At 43.0% G+C, this 16,218-nt stretch overlaps 1 protein-coding gene across 3 annotated transcripts; it reads left to right on the forward strand.

Moving 5' to 3' along the window:
• Nucleotides 1-3,074: 3,074 nt before the first annotated feature.
• LOC146579403 (polymeric immunoglobulin receptor-like) lies at nt 3,075-15,884 on the forward strand. 3 transcript variants are annotated; one of them, XM_085269323.1, is made up of 6 exons: nt 3,075-3,093; nt 3,215-3,329; nt 3,408-3,740; nt 10,732-11,052; nt 11,585-11,772; nt 12,733-15,884. In XM_085269323.1, the coding sequence occupies exons 2-6, from the start codon at nt 3,290-3,292 to the stop codon at nt 12,817-12,819; spliced, it is 969 nt and encodes a 322-aa protein (XP_085125449.1). In that variant the 5' UTR covers nt 3,075-3,093; nt 3,215-3,289; the 3' UTR covers nt 12,820-15,884. The 3 variants fall into 3 exon arrangements, with proteins under 3 accessions (XP_085125449.1, XP_085125451.1, XP_085125450.1); XM_085269325.1 differs by having other exon boundaries at nt 3,088-3,329; nt 13,498-15,884; XM_085269324.1 differs by having other exon boundaries at nt 3,088-3,329; nt 14,721-15,884.
• The last annotated feature ends 334 nt before the right edge of the window (nt 15,885-16,218 follow it).

Consider the following 16,218-nt stretch of genomic DNA (forward strand, 5'->3'; position numbering starts at 1 on the left):
AATCAGTTTTTGGCAGACAATCACTTTTTGGCACAACACCGGCTCTAAGAGCCATTTCGTTCGCGACTGACCCATCACTATTCAGCTCCTCTTTTCTGTGTCTGAGTTATTAATATGTCTGTGAACTAAAACTTCCTGTGCAGCTTGCAATAACTTCCCCTTCCTAAGGTCTGTTGCCAGGGCAACCTGTCTGAACTTAGTTTCACTCTGTCTGTTGCTCATACTTCTGCAAAAACCTGCAGTTTCCTGTCAGCCTGTGACCTTGTCTCAAAGCTGGCCTTCTTTTATGCATAAAACAATCTAATGAGCAGATACGCATTAAAAAATATCTCTCTATTTCTTAACAAAGTATCACATGAATATGAATCTCCACAATTATAGATTTTAATTGGGAAGCAACATGCAGATGTACAGGAGGACTACAAACAGCAATTTCTATCACATACAACTCTTTGAGAAAATACCAGCAACAGTGATAATTTATCACTTGCTGATTTATACATTTTACAGTGTAGATTGATGGAAAATCTCCACTCTGGCTAAAGTGTGTTTTTACAAACAATGTTTCCACATACAGTGGCTTGCAAAAGTATTCGGCCCCCTTGAACTTTTCCACATTTTGTCACATTACAGCCACAAACATGAATCAATTTTATTGGAATCCCACGTGAAAGACCAACACAAAGTGGTGTACACGTGAGAAGTGGAATGAAAATCACACATGATTCCAAACATTTTTTTACAAATAGATAACTGCAAAGTGGGGTGTGCGTAATTATTCAGCCCCCTTTGGTCTGAGTGCAGTCAGTTGCCCATAGACATTGCCTGATGAGTGCTAATGACTAAATAAATTTTTTGGATTGCCGTATGTGTGAAAATGGCTCACACTTCTATTCTGCACACAATCTTCTGTGTATTTTAGTGAAATGGATTACCTTCTTGCCAAATCACGGACGAGGAGAAGGAGAATTAAAGCTAGAGTTTAGCAGCATTTAAATAGCCTTGCTTTAGATGCTGTGGAACTTGCAGAGAAGGCCGTGGACCAGGCTTTCCAGATATGGATTCAAGTCTCAGATCAGATTCTCAGTTTGAAGAAATGTTAGATGAAGATGACCATAACTCCAAATCACCTCTTCATGAGCTAGGCATTGGCATGGTTTCAGCCTTTCCCTTAGACTATATGCATTTAATTTGCTTGGGTATTGTACGTAAATTACTTGCCCTGTGGATTAAGGGACCATTGCAGTGTCGGGTTCCTACTTCTACTCTGACCAAATAGACCAAACCAGCCAATCACAGACTTGGATGCAAAAAAAATCTGATTGGCTGTTCTGGTCTCCAATCAGCTCGAAATGACGAAATGCAATATCCCAGAATCCATTTCGTCCAAAACTCAAATGAGGCAGTGGCTGAGGAACACAGAGTGGCAGAGTTTGAAAAATTACTCTTTCTGGGTCACAAAATAAACTTCAAAATATTTTCATGTGAGAATGGTGCTGTGTAAACTTCAAATATCTGCTCGATTCATCAAGACATCACATATTTGCACAAGTGCTCTAAACATTTTCAGAGATATGTGACACACACACATGAATGCACTAAAATAAAAAATATATTTCTTGTAAGATTTTTCTTCTGTATTTCCTCAGCACGTGCAGTGGTCTCGATACTGTGTGCATGGATGTTTACAGAGGTAGAAATACAGATACTTTGTTACTGTACTTCAGTACAAATTTCAGTTCACGTATGTACTTTACTTGAGTATTTTTTCTGACTACTTTTTTACTTTTACATTTACATTTTTAAACAAATATCTGTAATTTCTACTTCTTACCTTATCAAAACAGACTTTTGCTTTAACACACTTGAGGGGAGTTATTTTTTCTTCACGTTAGATCAAACTCATTTTAACCTTAACAGAAACATATATATTTGATTTGATTTGATTTGATTTGATTTGATTTGATTTGATTTGAAACACGTAAAAAGGAAATCCTGTTCCTGTAACTAGAGCAGTGATAGGCATCTCCAGGCCTCAAGTGCCAGTTTCCTGCAGGTTTTAGATACCACCCTGGGTTAACACACTTAATTCAAATGATGAGTTCATTACCAGGCCTCTGAAGAAGTCCAAAACAACTCTCAAGCCAAAGTGAAGGAGACAACAACTATTTATTTTTACCTTCAATGATATGTGTTCTATTGCTGGTCAGAGGTCATTGTTTGCAAAACTCCTGCACGGGATGATGTGGATATTTTTATTTTTATATTTTAAATATTTTACTATTTGGGGCGACCGTGGCTCAGGGGGTTGGGAAGTGTATTTGTAACCAGAAGGTCGCCGGTTTGATCCCCGGGCTCTCTGTCCTGGTCATTGTGTCCTTGGGCAAGACACTTTACCCTACTTGCCTACTGGTGTTGGCCAGAGGGGCCGATGGCGCGATATGGCAGCCTCGCTTCTGTCAGCCCTGTCAGCCCAGGGCAGCTGTGGCTATAACCGTAGCTTGGCTCCACCAGTGTGTGAATGTGAGAGTGAATGAATAGTGGCATTGTAAAGCACTTTGGGTGTCTTGAAAAGCGCTATATAAATCCAATCCATTATTATTGGCAATCAGGTAGAGGAATAAAATATTTCTGGGTATCTCTGTTTAGACTGCAGCCCTCACTGACAGACATGGATATGTGTTTTCCTCTTTAGACATTACAAACAGGTTCATGTTCAAGCAATCCTTTAAATCCATTTTAGACTTAATGCTATTTGGCCAACTTTGCCATTTATTTTCAATATTTAATATGAAATAATCTCAAAATGCAACAGCAAAAAAATGATGTTGATTTATAAATAAATATATAAATAAATATATTAATAATAAATTAATTAATATTACTCTATTCTAATTCCTAAGAAATGAGTCAGCTTTGACATGTGGTGTTTTTTTTGTGTGTTTTAGATAGCACAGTAGACAGGAGTGTAGTTGAGAGTGTGAGAGGAAATGACACACTGGAAATGTCATTTCCATTTTTTTTCTATCTCTTAAGCTCAGGCAATCATGTGTTCCTCTCAGACATTGCCTGAGCTGGCATCAGGATTTAAAGGTCAAATTTGTTCTGAAACTCCTTCTCCTCATGAGAATGTGATGAATGTATCTTTAAAAAAGTTGAAGGAAGTGCTAAAAAGGAAACAACTCACTAAGTAACTTCTGTTTTCTGATGATAGACACAGACACAGTGAAGAGTCAGACGCTGTTCTTCTGAAGTTTAACAACTTTTCTGCATCAGGATCAAAGTCAGAATGAAAATCTTTCATTTTCTCTTCTTCTGCTTCTTGTCAGGTGAGAACTGTTGATCTGATTTTGTCTTTAATGCTGCTTTCTAATTTTAAAAAATTTTCATCTGTTTTCATCTGACAGATGCAGCTGTGCTCGTCAAGGCAAAACACAATATTTGGTCTGCAGCTGAAGGAGCAAATGGCACACTTAACTGCAACTTAACTTTGTCCGGAAGCACAAAGTTCTTCTGTAAAGAAAAATGTGAGCGAGCAAAAGATATCCTCATCAAAACAGATGGAAGCACAGCTCAGAGTGGGAAATACAGCATTAAATATAGAGATGGAGCTTCAGGAAGAGGAATTGTGTTTTTGACCTTCACACACATGATCACGTCTGACTCAGGAATGTACAGGTGTGGTTTGGGAAGATCTGCTCCAGACGCATACTGTGACTTTGAGGTCAGAGTTTCAAATGGTGAGTTTTTACTAAAGGTGACTTAAATGAAAAAGTTCAAGTTCACGTTCAATTTTTTATTCATCACATACATAGTCATACAAGTACAACATGCAGTGAAATGCTTGTGTCCAAGAGAGGGAGGGGGACAAGCTGCAGATGTGGCCGTGCCAAAAAGAAAACAGTGAAAGTACTCACATCAGGGACAAGAGGAGAGAAAAAGAGCTCTACTCAAACTGGGCCCCTAACTTGGATACCAGTTTGAGGATAGTAAAAAAAACCCACCTCAGCACAAAAAAGCACATGAATATTCACATCTACACCATGTAAAACGATGTGACATGCAACGGGAGGTTATGAGGTAAGGAATGATCTTGTGTAGACAGCGGGCATCTTGTCCTGCAGCCGTTTCTAGTGCTGGACAGACCTGCCATCTGCATCGCGTGGGTAGCAAGCATCGGAGGCGTGTGTGTATATATATATATATATATATATATATATATATATATATATATATATATATATATATATATATATATATATATATATATATATATCTGCCAAGCAAAGACTCACAGCCTTGGCCAGCCGCTTGAGGAGGTACACCAGAGAGATAGAAGGCAGGAGAATAAACCAGCTGTTCTCCACAGAACCAGCAAAGGTGTACTCTCAGTGGCAAGGGAACAATAAGAGAACAGCACCACCAAGGCTGGAGACGGAGCAATACTGGAAGAGCATATGGGAGAAGGATGCAACCCATAACGGCAATGCTCAGTGGCTAGAGGATCTGAGGGCAGACCACAGCGACCTCCCTGAACAGGGTCCAGTAACCATCACAGTGGCAGATATCCAAGAAAGGGTCTCCAGTATGAAGAGTTGGACAGCACCAGGGCCCGACATGGTTCACGCCTACTGGCTGAAGAAGCTGACTGCACTCCACGAGCGTCTGGCAGCACAAATGAACCAGCTGCTAGTTAACGAGAGACACCCGGAATGGCTAACTGAAGGCCGGACGGTCCTGATCCCCAAGGACCCCAAGAAGGGACCGGTCCCCTCCAACTACCGACCAATAACCTGCCTCAGTACTACATGGAAGCTCCTGTCAGGCATCATATCGGCTAAGATGAACAGGCACATGGGTCAATACATGAGCGGGACACAGAAAGGAATTGGCAAGAATACCAGAGGCGCAAAACACCAGCTACTGGTAGACAGAACAATCAGCCGAGACTGCAAGACCAGACTGACCAACCTGTGCACTGCCTGGATTGATTACAAGAAGGCCTATGACTCAATGCCCCACAGCTGGATACTGGAATGCCTAGAATTGTACAAGATCAATGGGATCCTAAGAGCCTTCATCAGGAACTCAATGGGGATGTGGCGTACAACACTAGAGGCCAACTCCAAGCCCATAGCACAAGTCACCATCAAGTGCGGGATCTACCAAGGAGATGCTCTGTCCCCACTGCTGTTCTGCATAGGCCTGAACCCCCTCAGTGAGATCATTAACAAGACTGGCTACGGATACCGACTACGGAATGGAGCAGTTGTCAGCCACCTCCTGTACATGGATGACATCAAGCTGTATGCCAAGAGTGAACGAGACATCGATTCACTGATCCACACTACCAGGCTATACAGCAATGACATTGGAATGTCGTTCGGACTGGAGAAGTGTAGTCGGATGGTAACAAAGAGAGGGAAGGTAGTCAGAACTGAGGGGATTGAACTACCAGAAGGCAACATTGCAGACATAGAGGACAGTTACAAGTACTTGGGGATCCCACAGGCGAATGGGAACCATGAAGCGGCCGCTAGAAAAGCTGCAACCACCAAGTACCTGCAGAGGGTCAGGCAAGTCCTGAGGAGTCAGCTGAATGGTAAGAACAAGATCCGGGCCATCAACACGTACGCCCTGCCCGTGATCAGGTACCCTGCTGGGGTAATAGGCTAGCCAAAGGAGGAGATAGAAGCCACTGACATAAAGACAAGAAAGCTCCTTACCATGCATGGAGGGTTTTACCCCAAATCCAGCACCCTGAGGCTGTACGCTAAGCGGAAGGAAGGGGGCCGGGGACTGGTGAGTGTCAGCACCACAGTCCAGGATGAGACAACGAACATCCAAGAATACATTGGGAAGATGGCCCCAACTGACCGAGTGCTCAGTGAATACCTCAGGCAGCAGAAACCCAAGAAAGAGGAGGGAGACGAGGAACCATCATGGAAGGACAGGCCCCTGCACGGTATGTACCACCGGCAGATAGAGGAGGTGGCTGATATCCAGAAATCCTACCAGTGGCTGGACAAAGCTGGACTGAAAGACAGCACAGAGGCACTAATCATGGCAGCACAAGAACAAGCTCTGAGCACAAGATCCATAGAGGCTGGGGTCTATCACACCAGGCAAGACCCCAGGTGCAGGCTGTGTAAAGATGCCCCAGAGACAATCTAGCACATAACAGCAGGGTGCAAGATGCTAGCAGGCAAGGCATACATGGAACGCCATAACCAAGTGGCCGGCATAGTGTACAGGAACATCTGTGCCGAGTATAACCTGGAAGTCCCGAGGTCAAAATGGGAGATGCCCCCAAGGGTGGTGGAGAATGACCGAGCTAAGATCCTGTGGGACTTCCAGATACAGACGGACAAAATGGTGGTGGCTAACCAACCGGACATAGTGGTGGTAGACAAACAGAAGAAGACGGCCGTAGTGATCGATGTAGCGGTTCCGAATGACAGCAATATCAGGAAGAAGGAACACGAGAAGCTGGAGAAATACCAAGGGCTCAGAGAAGAGCTCGAGAGGATGTGGAGGGTGAAGGTAACGGTGGTCCCCGTGGTAATCGGAGCACTAGGTGCGGTGACTCCCAAGCTAGGCGAGTGGCTCCAGCAGATCCCGGGAACAACATCGGAGATCTCTGTCCAGAAGAGCGCAGTCCTGGGAACAGCTAAGATACTGCGCAGGACCCTCAAGCTCCCAGGCCTCTGGTAGAGGACCCGAGCTTGAAGGATAAACCGCCCGCAGGGGCGTGCTGGGTGTTTATATATATATATATATATATATATATATTGCCAGTCTTGGCAGCCGGGGGTCAGTCCGCCAGTGCCTCCGCTCCTGGTCGCCACCCGGCACACAATGCACCCGACCCCTATGGCGCCTCCTGCGGGAGGATGGGCCCATGTCTCATCTTCGGGCTGTGCCCGGCCACCAGACGCTCGCCCTCGGGCACCCTCCCCGGGCCTGGCTCCAGGGCGGGGCCCCGGTAACCCTATCCCGGGCAGGGTAAACGGTTCCCTCGATATCCTTTTCATAAGGGTCTTCTGAATCGCTCTTTGTCTGGTCCCTCACCCAGGACCAATTTGCCATGGGAGACCCTACCAGGGGACAAAAGCCCCCAGACAACATAGCCCCTGGGATCCCTGGGACACACAAACCCCTCCACCACGATAAGGTAGCGATTCAAGGAGGAGGGATATCCCCTCGGCTTGCTGCCGGTATGTTGGGGTTTTTCCCGGTGGACGAGAGGGTTTGTTCCCTGCGCCTTAGGGTCGGGGAACGGGTCCTGACTGTCATCTGCGCTTATGCGCCGAGTGGCAGTTCAGAGTACCCAGCCTTCTTAGAGTCCCTGGGGGGGGGGGGTGATGGAAGGTGCTCCACCTGGAGACTCTGTTGTCCTGCTGGGAGACTTCAATGCTCACGTGGGTAACGACAGCGAGACCTGGAGGGGCATAATTGGGAGGAACGGCCTCCCTGATCTGAACCCGAGCGGTGCTTTGTTATTGGACTTCTGTGCTAATCACAGTTTGGCCATAACGAACACCCTGTTCGAACATAAGAGTGTCCATAAGTGCACGTGGCACCAGGACGCTCTAGGCCGTAGGTCGATGATCGATTTTGTAATCGTATCACCAGACCTGCGACCATATGTTCTGGACACTCAGGTAAAGAGAGGGGCTGAGCTGTCAACTGATCACCACCTGGTGGTGAGTTGGATCAGGTGGCGGGGGAGGACGCTGGACAGACCTGGTGCACCTAAACACGTAGTGAGGGTGTGCTGGGAACGTCTAGCAGAGGCCCCAGTCCGCGAGATCTTCAACACACACCTCCGGCAGAGCTTCAACAGCATTCCGAGGGGGACTGGGGACATTGAGTTCGAATGGACCATGTTCAGCGTCTCCATTGCCGAAGCTGCTGCATTGAGCTGCGGCCGCAAGGTGGTTGGTGCCTGCCGTGGTGGTAATCCCCAAACCAAATGGTGGACACCAGAGGTAAAGGGAGCCACCAGGCTGAAGAAGGAGTCCTATCGGGCTTGGTTAGCCTGTGGGACTCCGGAGGCAGCCGACAGGTATCGACAGGCCAAGCGGAATGCGGCTCGGGCAGTGGCTGAAGCAAAAACTCGGGTGTGGGAGGAGTTCGGAGAGGCCATGGAAAAAGACTTTCGGACTTCCTCGAAGAGATTCTGGCAAACCGTCAGGCGTCTCAGGAGGGGAAAGCGATGCTCTACCTGCACTGTGTATAGTGCTGGCGGAGCGCTGCTGACGTCGACTGCGAAAATTGTCAGGCGGTGGAAGGAATACTTCAAGGACCTCCTTAATCCCACTGACACGTCTTCCGAGGAGGAAGCAGAGTCTGGGAATGAGGGGAATGACCCGCCAATTTCCGGGGGCGAGGTCACTGAGGCAGTTAAACAGCTCCTTGGTGGCAGAGCCCCTGGTGTTGATGAGGTCTGCCCCGAGTTCCTGAAGGCTCTGGACGTTGTAGGGCTGTCCTGGTTGACACGCCTCTGCAATGTTGCGTGGAGATCAGGGGCAGTACCTGTGGACTGGCAGACCGGGTGGTGGTCCCCATCTTTAAGAAGGGGGACCGGAGGGTGTGTTCCAACTACAGGGGGATCACACTCCTCAGCCTCCCTGGGAAAGTCTATGCCAGGGTGCTGGAAAGGAGAGTTCGTCCGCTAGTTGAAACCTCGGATACAGGAGGAACAATGCGGTTTTCGTCCTGGTCGTGGGACACTGGACCAGCTCTTTATCCTCTCGAGGATACTTGAGGGTGCATGGGAGTTTGCCCAACCAGTCTACGTGTGTTTTGTGGACTTGGAGAAGGCATTCGACCGTGTCCCTCGGGGTGTCCTGTGGGAGGTGTTGCGGGAGTATGGGGTGTCTGGCCCATTGCTACGGGCCATTCGATCCCTATACAACCGTTGCAAGAGCTTGGTTCGCATTGGCGGCAATAAGTCGGACTCGTTCCCGGTGGGTGATGGGCTCCGCCAGGGCTGCCCTTTGTCTCCGGTTCTGTTCATAATTTTTATGGACAGGATTTCTAGGTGCAGCCAAGTGGCGGAGGACTTTCGCTTTGGTGGCCTCAGAATCTCATCTCTGATTTTTGCGGATGATGTGGTTCTGTTGGCTTCATCGGGTGAGGGCCTCCAGCTCACACTGGAACGGTTCGCAGCCGAGTGTGAAGCAGCGGGAATGAGGATCAGCACCTCCAAATCTGAGGCCATGGTTCTCAGCCGGAAAAGGGTGGAGTGCCCACTTCGGATCGGGGATGAGTTCCTGCCCCAAGTGGAGGAGTTCAAGTATCTCGGGGTCTTGTTCGCGAGTGATGGGAGAAGGGAGCCGGAGATCGACAGACGGATTGGGGCTGCAGCTGCAGTAATGCAGACGCTGCACCAGTCCGTCGTGGTGAAGAGGGAGCTGAGTGTAAAAGCGAAGCTCTCAATTTACCGGTCGATCTACGTCCCTACCCTCACCTATGGCCACGAGCTGTGGGTAGTGACCGAAAGAACGAGATCGCGGATACAAGCGGCAGAAATGAGCTTCCTCCGAAGGGTGGCTGGCCTCTCCCTTAGAGATAGGGTGAGAAGTTCGGCCATCCGGGAGGGGCTCAGAGTAGAGCCGCTGCTCCTCCACATCGAAAGGAGCCAGCTGAGGTGGTTCAGGCATCTGACAAGGATGCCCCAGGCATGTCCCACCGGGAGGAGGCCCCGGGGCAGACCCAGGACACGCTGGAGAGATTATATCTCTTGGCTGGCCTGGGAACGCCTCGGTATTCCCCCGGATAAGCTGGAGGAGGTGGCTGGGGAGAGGGAGGTCTGGGCCTCTTTGCTTAGGCTGCTGCCCCCGCGACCCGGCCTCGGATAAAGCGGATGACGATGGATGGATGGATATATATATATATATATATATATATATATATATATATATATATATATATATATATATATATACATATGTGTGTGTGTGTGTGTTTTTCTTTCCCTACCTCTCTTTCTTTCTCCCTTTTCTTTCCCCCAGTCATGTCTGTCCCATGTGTAGCGAGTGAAAATAAAATAAAATATAATAAACAATAAAAACAAAGTTCAATCGAATGTACCTTTACAGCAATGCCGTGATGGCCCATTTGGGAAAGTAAATTCATTGGGCATCTTTCTTTGCCTTTAGACAATACTTCTGATGGCAAAAGAACCAAACGGGACAGGCGAAAAAAAATTAAAATAAAATAAAAAGAAGTTAGTCATTTTTTTTTATTTATGTGTGGATACCAGGCTGATCTTGTAGCTCTGAGTTTGAAACTCTGTGTTTCTTAGTTTTAAACTTCAAAGTGCATAAAACTGTGATGTTACATGAGGTTATTTAAAATCTGTTGTGCATCTCAGGTTTATTGTTGGTGTTTTATTTTCAGTTATCTGTTGGGTATGAGAACTTTGATTCAACCTCCAATCACAAAGAGTCCAAAAACAGCAGGACCAAACCCACTCTTCATTGTTAAAGACCAAAATCTAAAAAGTAAAAATTAATTTTGGCCATCTACTCTCTGAGGTTATCTCCTCTTCCACACCTGTTTTTTGTTGATATTTTTGGACATATTTCTGAGATTTCCGAGTTCTGAAAAACGCTTCAAAAAATAAGACAAATGAAAAAACATTCACACTCTCCCCTGTGTACTTCTAAGACCTCTAACTCTGCCCTTTAAGTTCATAGTAATGAATGTTCTTCTATTTCACAGATCTGGATAAAAACAATGGCTTTTATCACACAGAAATGAAGGGAGAAAACATCACATTAGTATGTTCCATTAATGCGTATGGACAGAGGACGTTCTTTTGTAAGAATGAGTGTAAGAATGAAGGGGAGATCCTCATTGACACAACTAACAACAAATCTGTGAGTGGAAGATACAGTATTGAACACAGACCAGGATCCATGTATCCACTGTATGCGGCCATCACACAGCTGACCAAGTCAGACACAGGATTGTACAGGTGTGGTTATGGAAACCCTCTGTCTCCTGATTCATACGAGAGTGAATATGTTCTTGTCAGTGATGGTAAGTTTCTGTTCAAAATAGTACAAACTTTTTGCATATTCCATGTGCCTTAAAATACTACTAATGATAAAAGTAGATCACTGCTTGGAAAGTAAAGTAAACACAATCAGAACAACAATAAATAAAAACATGAAACTTTTGGTGATTTTGAGGTGAGATTCTTGCTACTGCCTGAGATCAGCTGATACACTGAGTGAGAGATCATTATACCTTTCTAACATCAGAGGGTTTGACAAAGAAACAAACAAATGCCCATGTTTTTGTTGCTGTTCCCAGTTTAATGTTTAACAGCATTACCTTATCCATCAGCTGATTTAACAAAACTGCAACTGAACCTGACTATGTGGTCTATCTATTTCACTATGCACAAAATGCTGCATGTAGTGCTTCCTAAATGTTTGTATTAACCTGTATGATAACATGATTTAAATTAGGCTGCATTTGCCTTCATCATTGTTGATTCAATAACCATATGCTTTGTGTTTGTTGTTCACGGCTTCAAACCCACCTACTTCCACACTACAAACAACAGCAACAACACAGAGTGAAAGTGTCACTGCAGGAGTCTCTACACATTGTCCTGACTCCTCCTGGCTTCTGGTTGTGCGTGCGTCCTTGGATGGTGTTTTGCTGATGGCTGTTTTCCTCATGCTCTGCTACATTAGTAAGACAAGGAGGAACTTTGGACTGAACACCAGAGAAAATGACACAAACATGGAGGTGAGTTTGTGTCACTTGTTTTCTGTCTGTTGTTGCAGGTTTCAGTGAGCGTTGTTGATTCATGCTGTCAGAGGGGACTTTCTCAGTGAAATGTACTGAAAAGAGGTGATGTTACCTGTTATTAAAGTTTCTTAAATTAAAGTTTCTTTAATAACACCATCTTCACCAGGCTCTTCAACAACAAGCACCACCATATATTATTGAACTTTTACAGCCCTATGCCCCTAGTAGGTCTCTGAGGTCGAGTAGTCAGGGCCTACTTGTCTTTCAGTATACGAGATTGAAAACTAGGGGTGATAGAGCTTTTGCTACTGTGGCCGCCAGACTGTGGAATTCCCTTCCTCAGGACTTACGATCCGCTGATTCATTGATTACTTTTAAAGAACAGCTAAAAACACATCTTTTTAAAATTGCTTTTTGTTAACTTTGTTTGTATTTTGTCTTTTAATCTGTTATATTTTGTAAAGCGCTTTGGGTGCCTAGAAAAAGCGCTATATAAATCCAATCCATTATAAAGCACTTTGTGATCTCTATCTAGAAATGTGCTATATAAATAAAAATTTACTTACTTTCTTACCAGCAGAGGGAAGTGAAAACAAAGCGAACAATTGTTATACCAGACAGAAACCTGTTACATAATTATTTAGGTAGAAAACCATACAACATATTTTACTGTCCCTTCTGAGGTTATTCCACAACATCAACATTTCAGGGTGTCATATCTAAAAGTGTGAAAGCACCTTTAGGCCTGTTTCCTTACACTGCAGTACATGTATGCTGCTCTGAAACTTCTTATAATTTTTATATTGTAACATCTGTTTTTGTTTGTTTATTACTCTGGGGGAAAAAACTCTGTGTTTCTTAGTTTTAAACTTCAAAGTGCATAAAACTGTGATGTTACATGAGGTTATTTAAAATCTGTTGTGCATCTCAGGTTTATTGTTGGTGTTTTATTTTCAGTTATCTGTTGGGTATGAGAACTTTGATCCAACCTCCAAACACAAAGAGTCTAAAAGAAGCAGGACCAAACCCACTCTTCATTGTTAAAGACCAAAATCTAAAAAGTAAAAATTAATTTTGGCCATCTACTCTCTGCGGTTATCTCCTCTTCCACACCTGTTTTTTGTTGATATTTTTGGACATATTTCTGAGATTTCACTAAAAGCTCTGGATACGAGGATCACCTCCTATATCATTTGCTTCACTATGCTTTAATGTGTTCCTGTTATATAAATGCTTATATGTATTGGCATAGTTATTTGCAGAGGTGGGAAGTAACAAAGTACATATACTTCATTATTGTACTTAAGTACAATTTTCAGGTATCTGTATTTTACTTAAGTAGTTTCTTTTCTTTTTACTTTTACTCCTTACATTTTTAAACAAATATCTGTACTTTCTACTTCTTACATTTTCAAAATAGACTAGTTACTTTAGGCTTAATGCATTTGAGGGGAGTTATTATTTAATTAATGAGTGCCTTTAAACATCCAACTTAAATAAGAGAGTCTCACGAGTTCAACTGGGACTTAAACCAGCAACCTTTGTGTTATTGCTCCGAGTTGTGCACTAACCCTCTAAAGTTAACTATTAAATATTTTAATCAATTGACATCTTCAGTTTTTACACAGCCTGCTGTATTCGGCTCATATGGACCAGCAACCAAAAAAAAAATCTAACCTGAATTGAATTTAAAATTAATACGTTAATAATTCTGTTTTGCAGTGTTAGTCAGTCAGTGACTGGCTGCTCCCGGATGGGATTAGAACGACGTCACCTTATCCCATAGTCCAGCCATTGATGCCATTCACATTCGTATATACGCAGCTAATCAACATCGTTGACAGCCTATGACAGCGTCCTTATGTGCCGACACCAGTGTTTTAGCTAGCAAAGCGGCGTGGCTGATGTGGAGCCACGTTAATGACAACGTGTACAACCACTGGAGATGTGAGCAGGACAGACAGGACAATTGAGGGAAAAAGTGTGGACTTTATGCCAGTTTTTAAATTGTTTAAATTGTGTTGATAGGCGTAAAACCAGAGTTATGATAAAAATATCTGCAGTGTTTGGTTTTCTTCCTGAATACTATTATTCTGAATATGTTGTTTATATTTACTGCGGGAAGAAACGGGGAAAACAGCGTTTTATAAGGAAAACGCTCGAAAGCCTGTGAGCAAAAACAAAACCAAAAAACTCACCCTTTCCTATTGGTGGAAAAAAGTACCATGTTGAAACGGTGGGAAGTTTTAGGAGTGACGGCGGTGTTTTGAGATGTGAGAGATTTGAGACGTTTAGCGCAAATCTCGTGTAGTCAGTGTGTAGTGTAGTTTTGTTGTGTGTGTCAGAACAATGAGGCGACTGCTGAATGTTACAGGAGTGATACATCTCCTGCAGGTATCAGGCTGTTGTTCTCCTTTATGGTGGACAGAAATTATTTTTTGGAGTGGCACAAATAATTTGTGTGGCATCAAATTTGATGCAGAACAGCTGATTGTTCTGTAAACAGTTTGAAATGTTTATTTAAAAAAACACCTTGGCTGCATTAAAAAAATAAATAGCTGCAAAAAACTTTGTTGTTTGCCAAACTGGGTTACTTTTTTGAAGAAGTAACTATATAATTAATTGCTCAACATTGGTCATTATATGCTGTATTTTGCAGACAGGACTCTCTTCCAGACCACAGACTCATACTAATAATACAAGTCAGAGCTTTATAAAAAATTAAAAAAAAAAAGAAAGAAAACAAAGAAAGTTGTGTTTTCAAAATTGGAGTTCAAGTTATTTTTACTTCCATTAGGGATAACATACATACTGTTGGGGTTTTCTCTGTATCTATTATTGTAGGATCTACTGTACAATATAAAGCACCTTGAGGCGACTGTTGTTGTGATTTGGCGCTATATAAATAAAATTGAATTGAACTGAATTGAATCTAAATCCCACAGAAAATTTGTGGACAGCATTGAAAAGGCAAATGCAAGCAAGAAGGCCTACAAACCTGACCCACTTACATCACTTCTGTCAAGAGGAGTGGGCCAAGATTCCAGCAAACTATTGTAGAAAGCTTGTTGAAGGATACCTGAAATTTTTGGCCCAAGTGAAACCGTTTCAGGGCAATTCTATCAAATACTAAGGAAGTGTATGTATACTTTTTTTTGATGAAAGTATTACAAAAAACAAAAACAATTTTCCCTCTCTTTATTCTGACATTTCACAAATACAAAAATTATATTCTCGGATTTGATGTTTGATAGTAAAGATTAAAATGTGTTTGCGTTTTTAGTGTATGTAAATAAGTGGTTTCAATTGTATGTGATGAGAGGAGAAACTGACAGAATGAAAGTCGGAACGAGTCTTTGTGCTTGTCGCCTTTTCTCCTTATATACCGTATAGACAATTTATAATGTAATGTTTCATACCTGCAGCATAACACACCCTATCCTATAAATAAACTTGTTGTATAAATGTTTACTAAGACATTTAAAAAAACATCTTGCCGTCTGTTTATTTATTTGTTTCCTTTAATTCTCTGTACACAATGTTGAGTTTATCCAGATATAAACAGTTTTATTTCAGTTGTTTTTACATAAACAGTGCAACACAGTAACGGACAAATGGTCCTTTTTTATTTATTTAAAAGAAACAGCTGTTTTTAAATTCGGCTGTAGAATATTTAAACTGACAAAGGTTTAAAATTAATTACACGCATAAATACAAGTGAGAATTAAACACACCTTATACGCTGACAACAAACACTCTTTGGTTTTAGTTTAATATGCAAGTTGACAAGAAAAAAATCCCACTGTTTTTATCTTGGTTTTTTTTCCCCCTTCACCTTCCCTTTTCTGTTACAATTCAAGATTATGTTTTTCACACAGAATAAAAACCAAATCTGAGGTTTTAAAACGGTTTCTGAATAGTTGAGAAAACACAGACTGGAGTTCATCCATAATTCAGACTGTTTTTACTTAATATGAAGTGAAGAGAGATGTATCCAAAGCTTCAGGTTACAACCTCCATAAACTGCACTTGTGTCAGTAGTATTACAAGCTAGTTAACTGTAGTGAAATTATACTTAAATATATTATCATATTATCGTATTAGTAGAAACTGATAAAACATAAAATAGCTATCATAGCCAATGACAAATAAATAAAACGGTTTTTTTTTTCAGTAGAATCAGTGTCATCCACCAACTTTGGACTGGAAACCAAACTAATATAAGTACAATGTATAATACAGAATACCTGATATGTGGACACACTGTACAGTTTATACCTGATCATACCTGATACTTATTTAACTTTCACAATATTTAAGTGAGAAGAAGTGTGAATCACAAATGTGACAATATTTCTTTGCACAGTAAGTTCATTATTCTGAGTCAGCAGAGAGGTGGATACTGGAGGCTTGGGCCCACTCTCGTGCAGGCTGTCAACTGTG

Source organism: Mchenga conophoros, linkage group LG3 (genome assembly GCF_057382185.1).
Source record: "Mchenga conophoros isolate Kocher_MC1m ecotype Shallow Benthic linkage group LG3, M_conophoros_male_GT1.1, whole genome shotgun sequence".
Taxonomy (NCBI): domain Eukaryota; kingdom Metazoa; phylum Chordata; class Actinopteri; order Cichliformes; family Cichlidae; genus Mchenga; species Mchenga conophoros.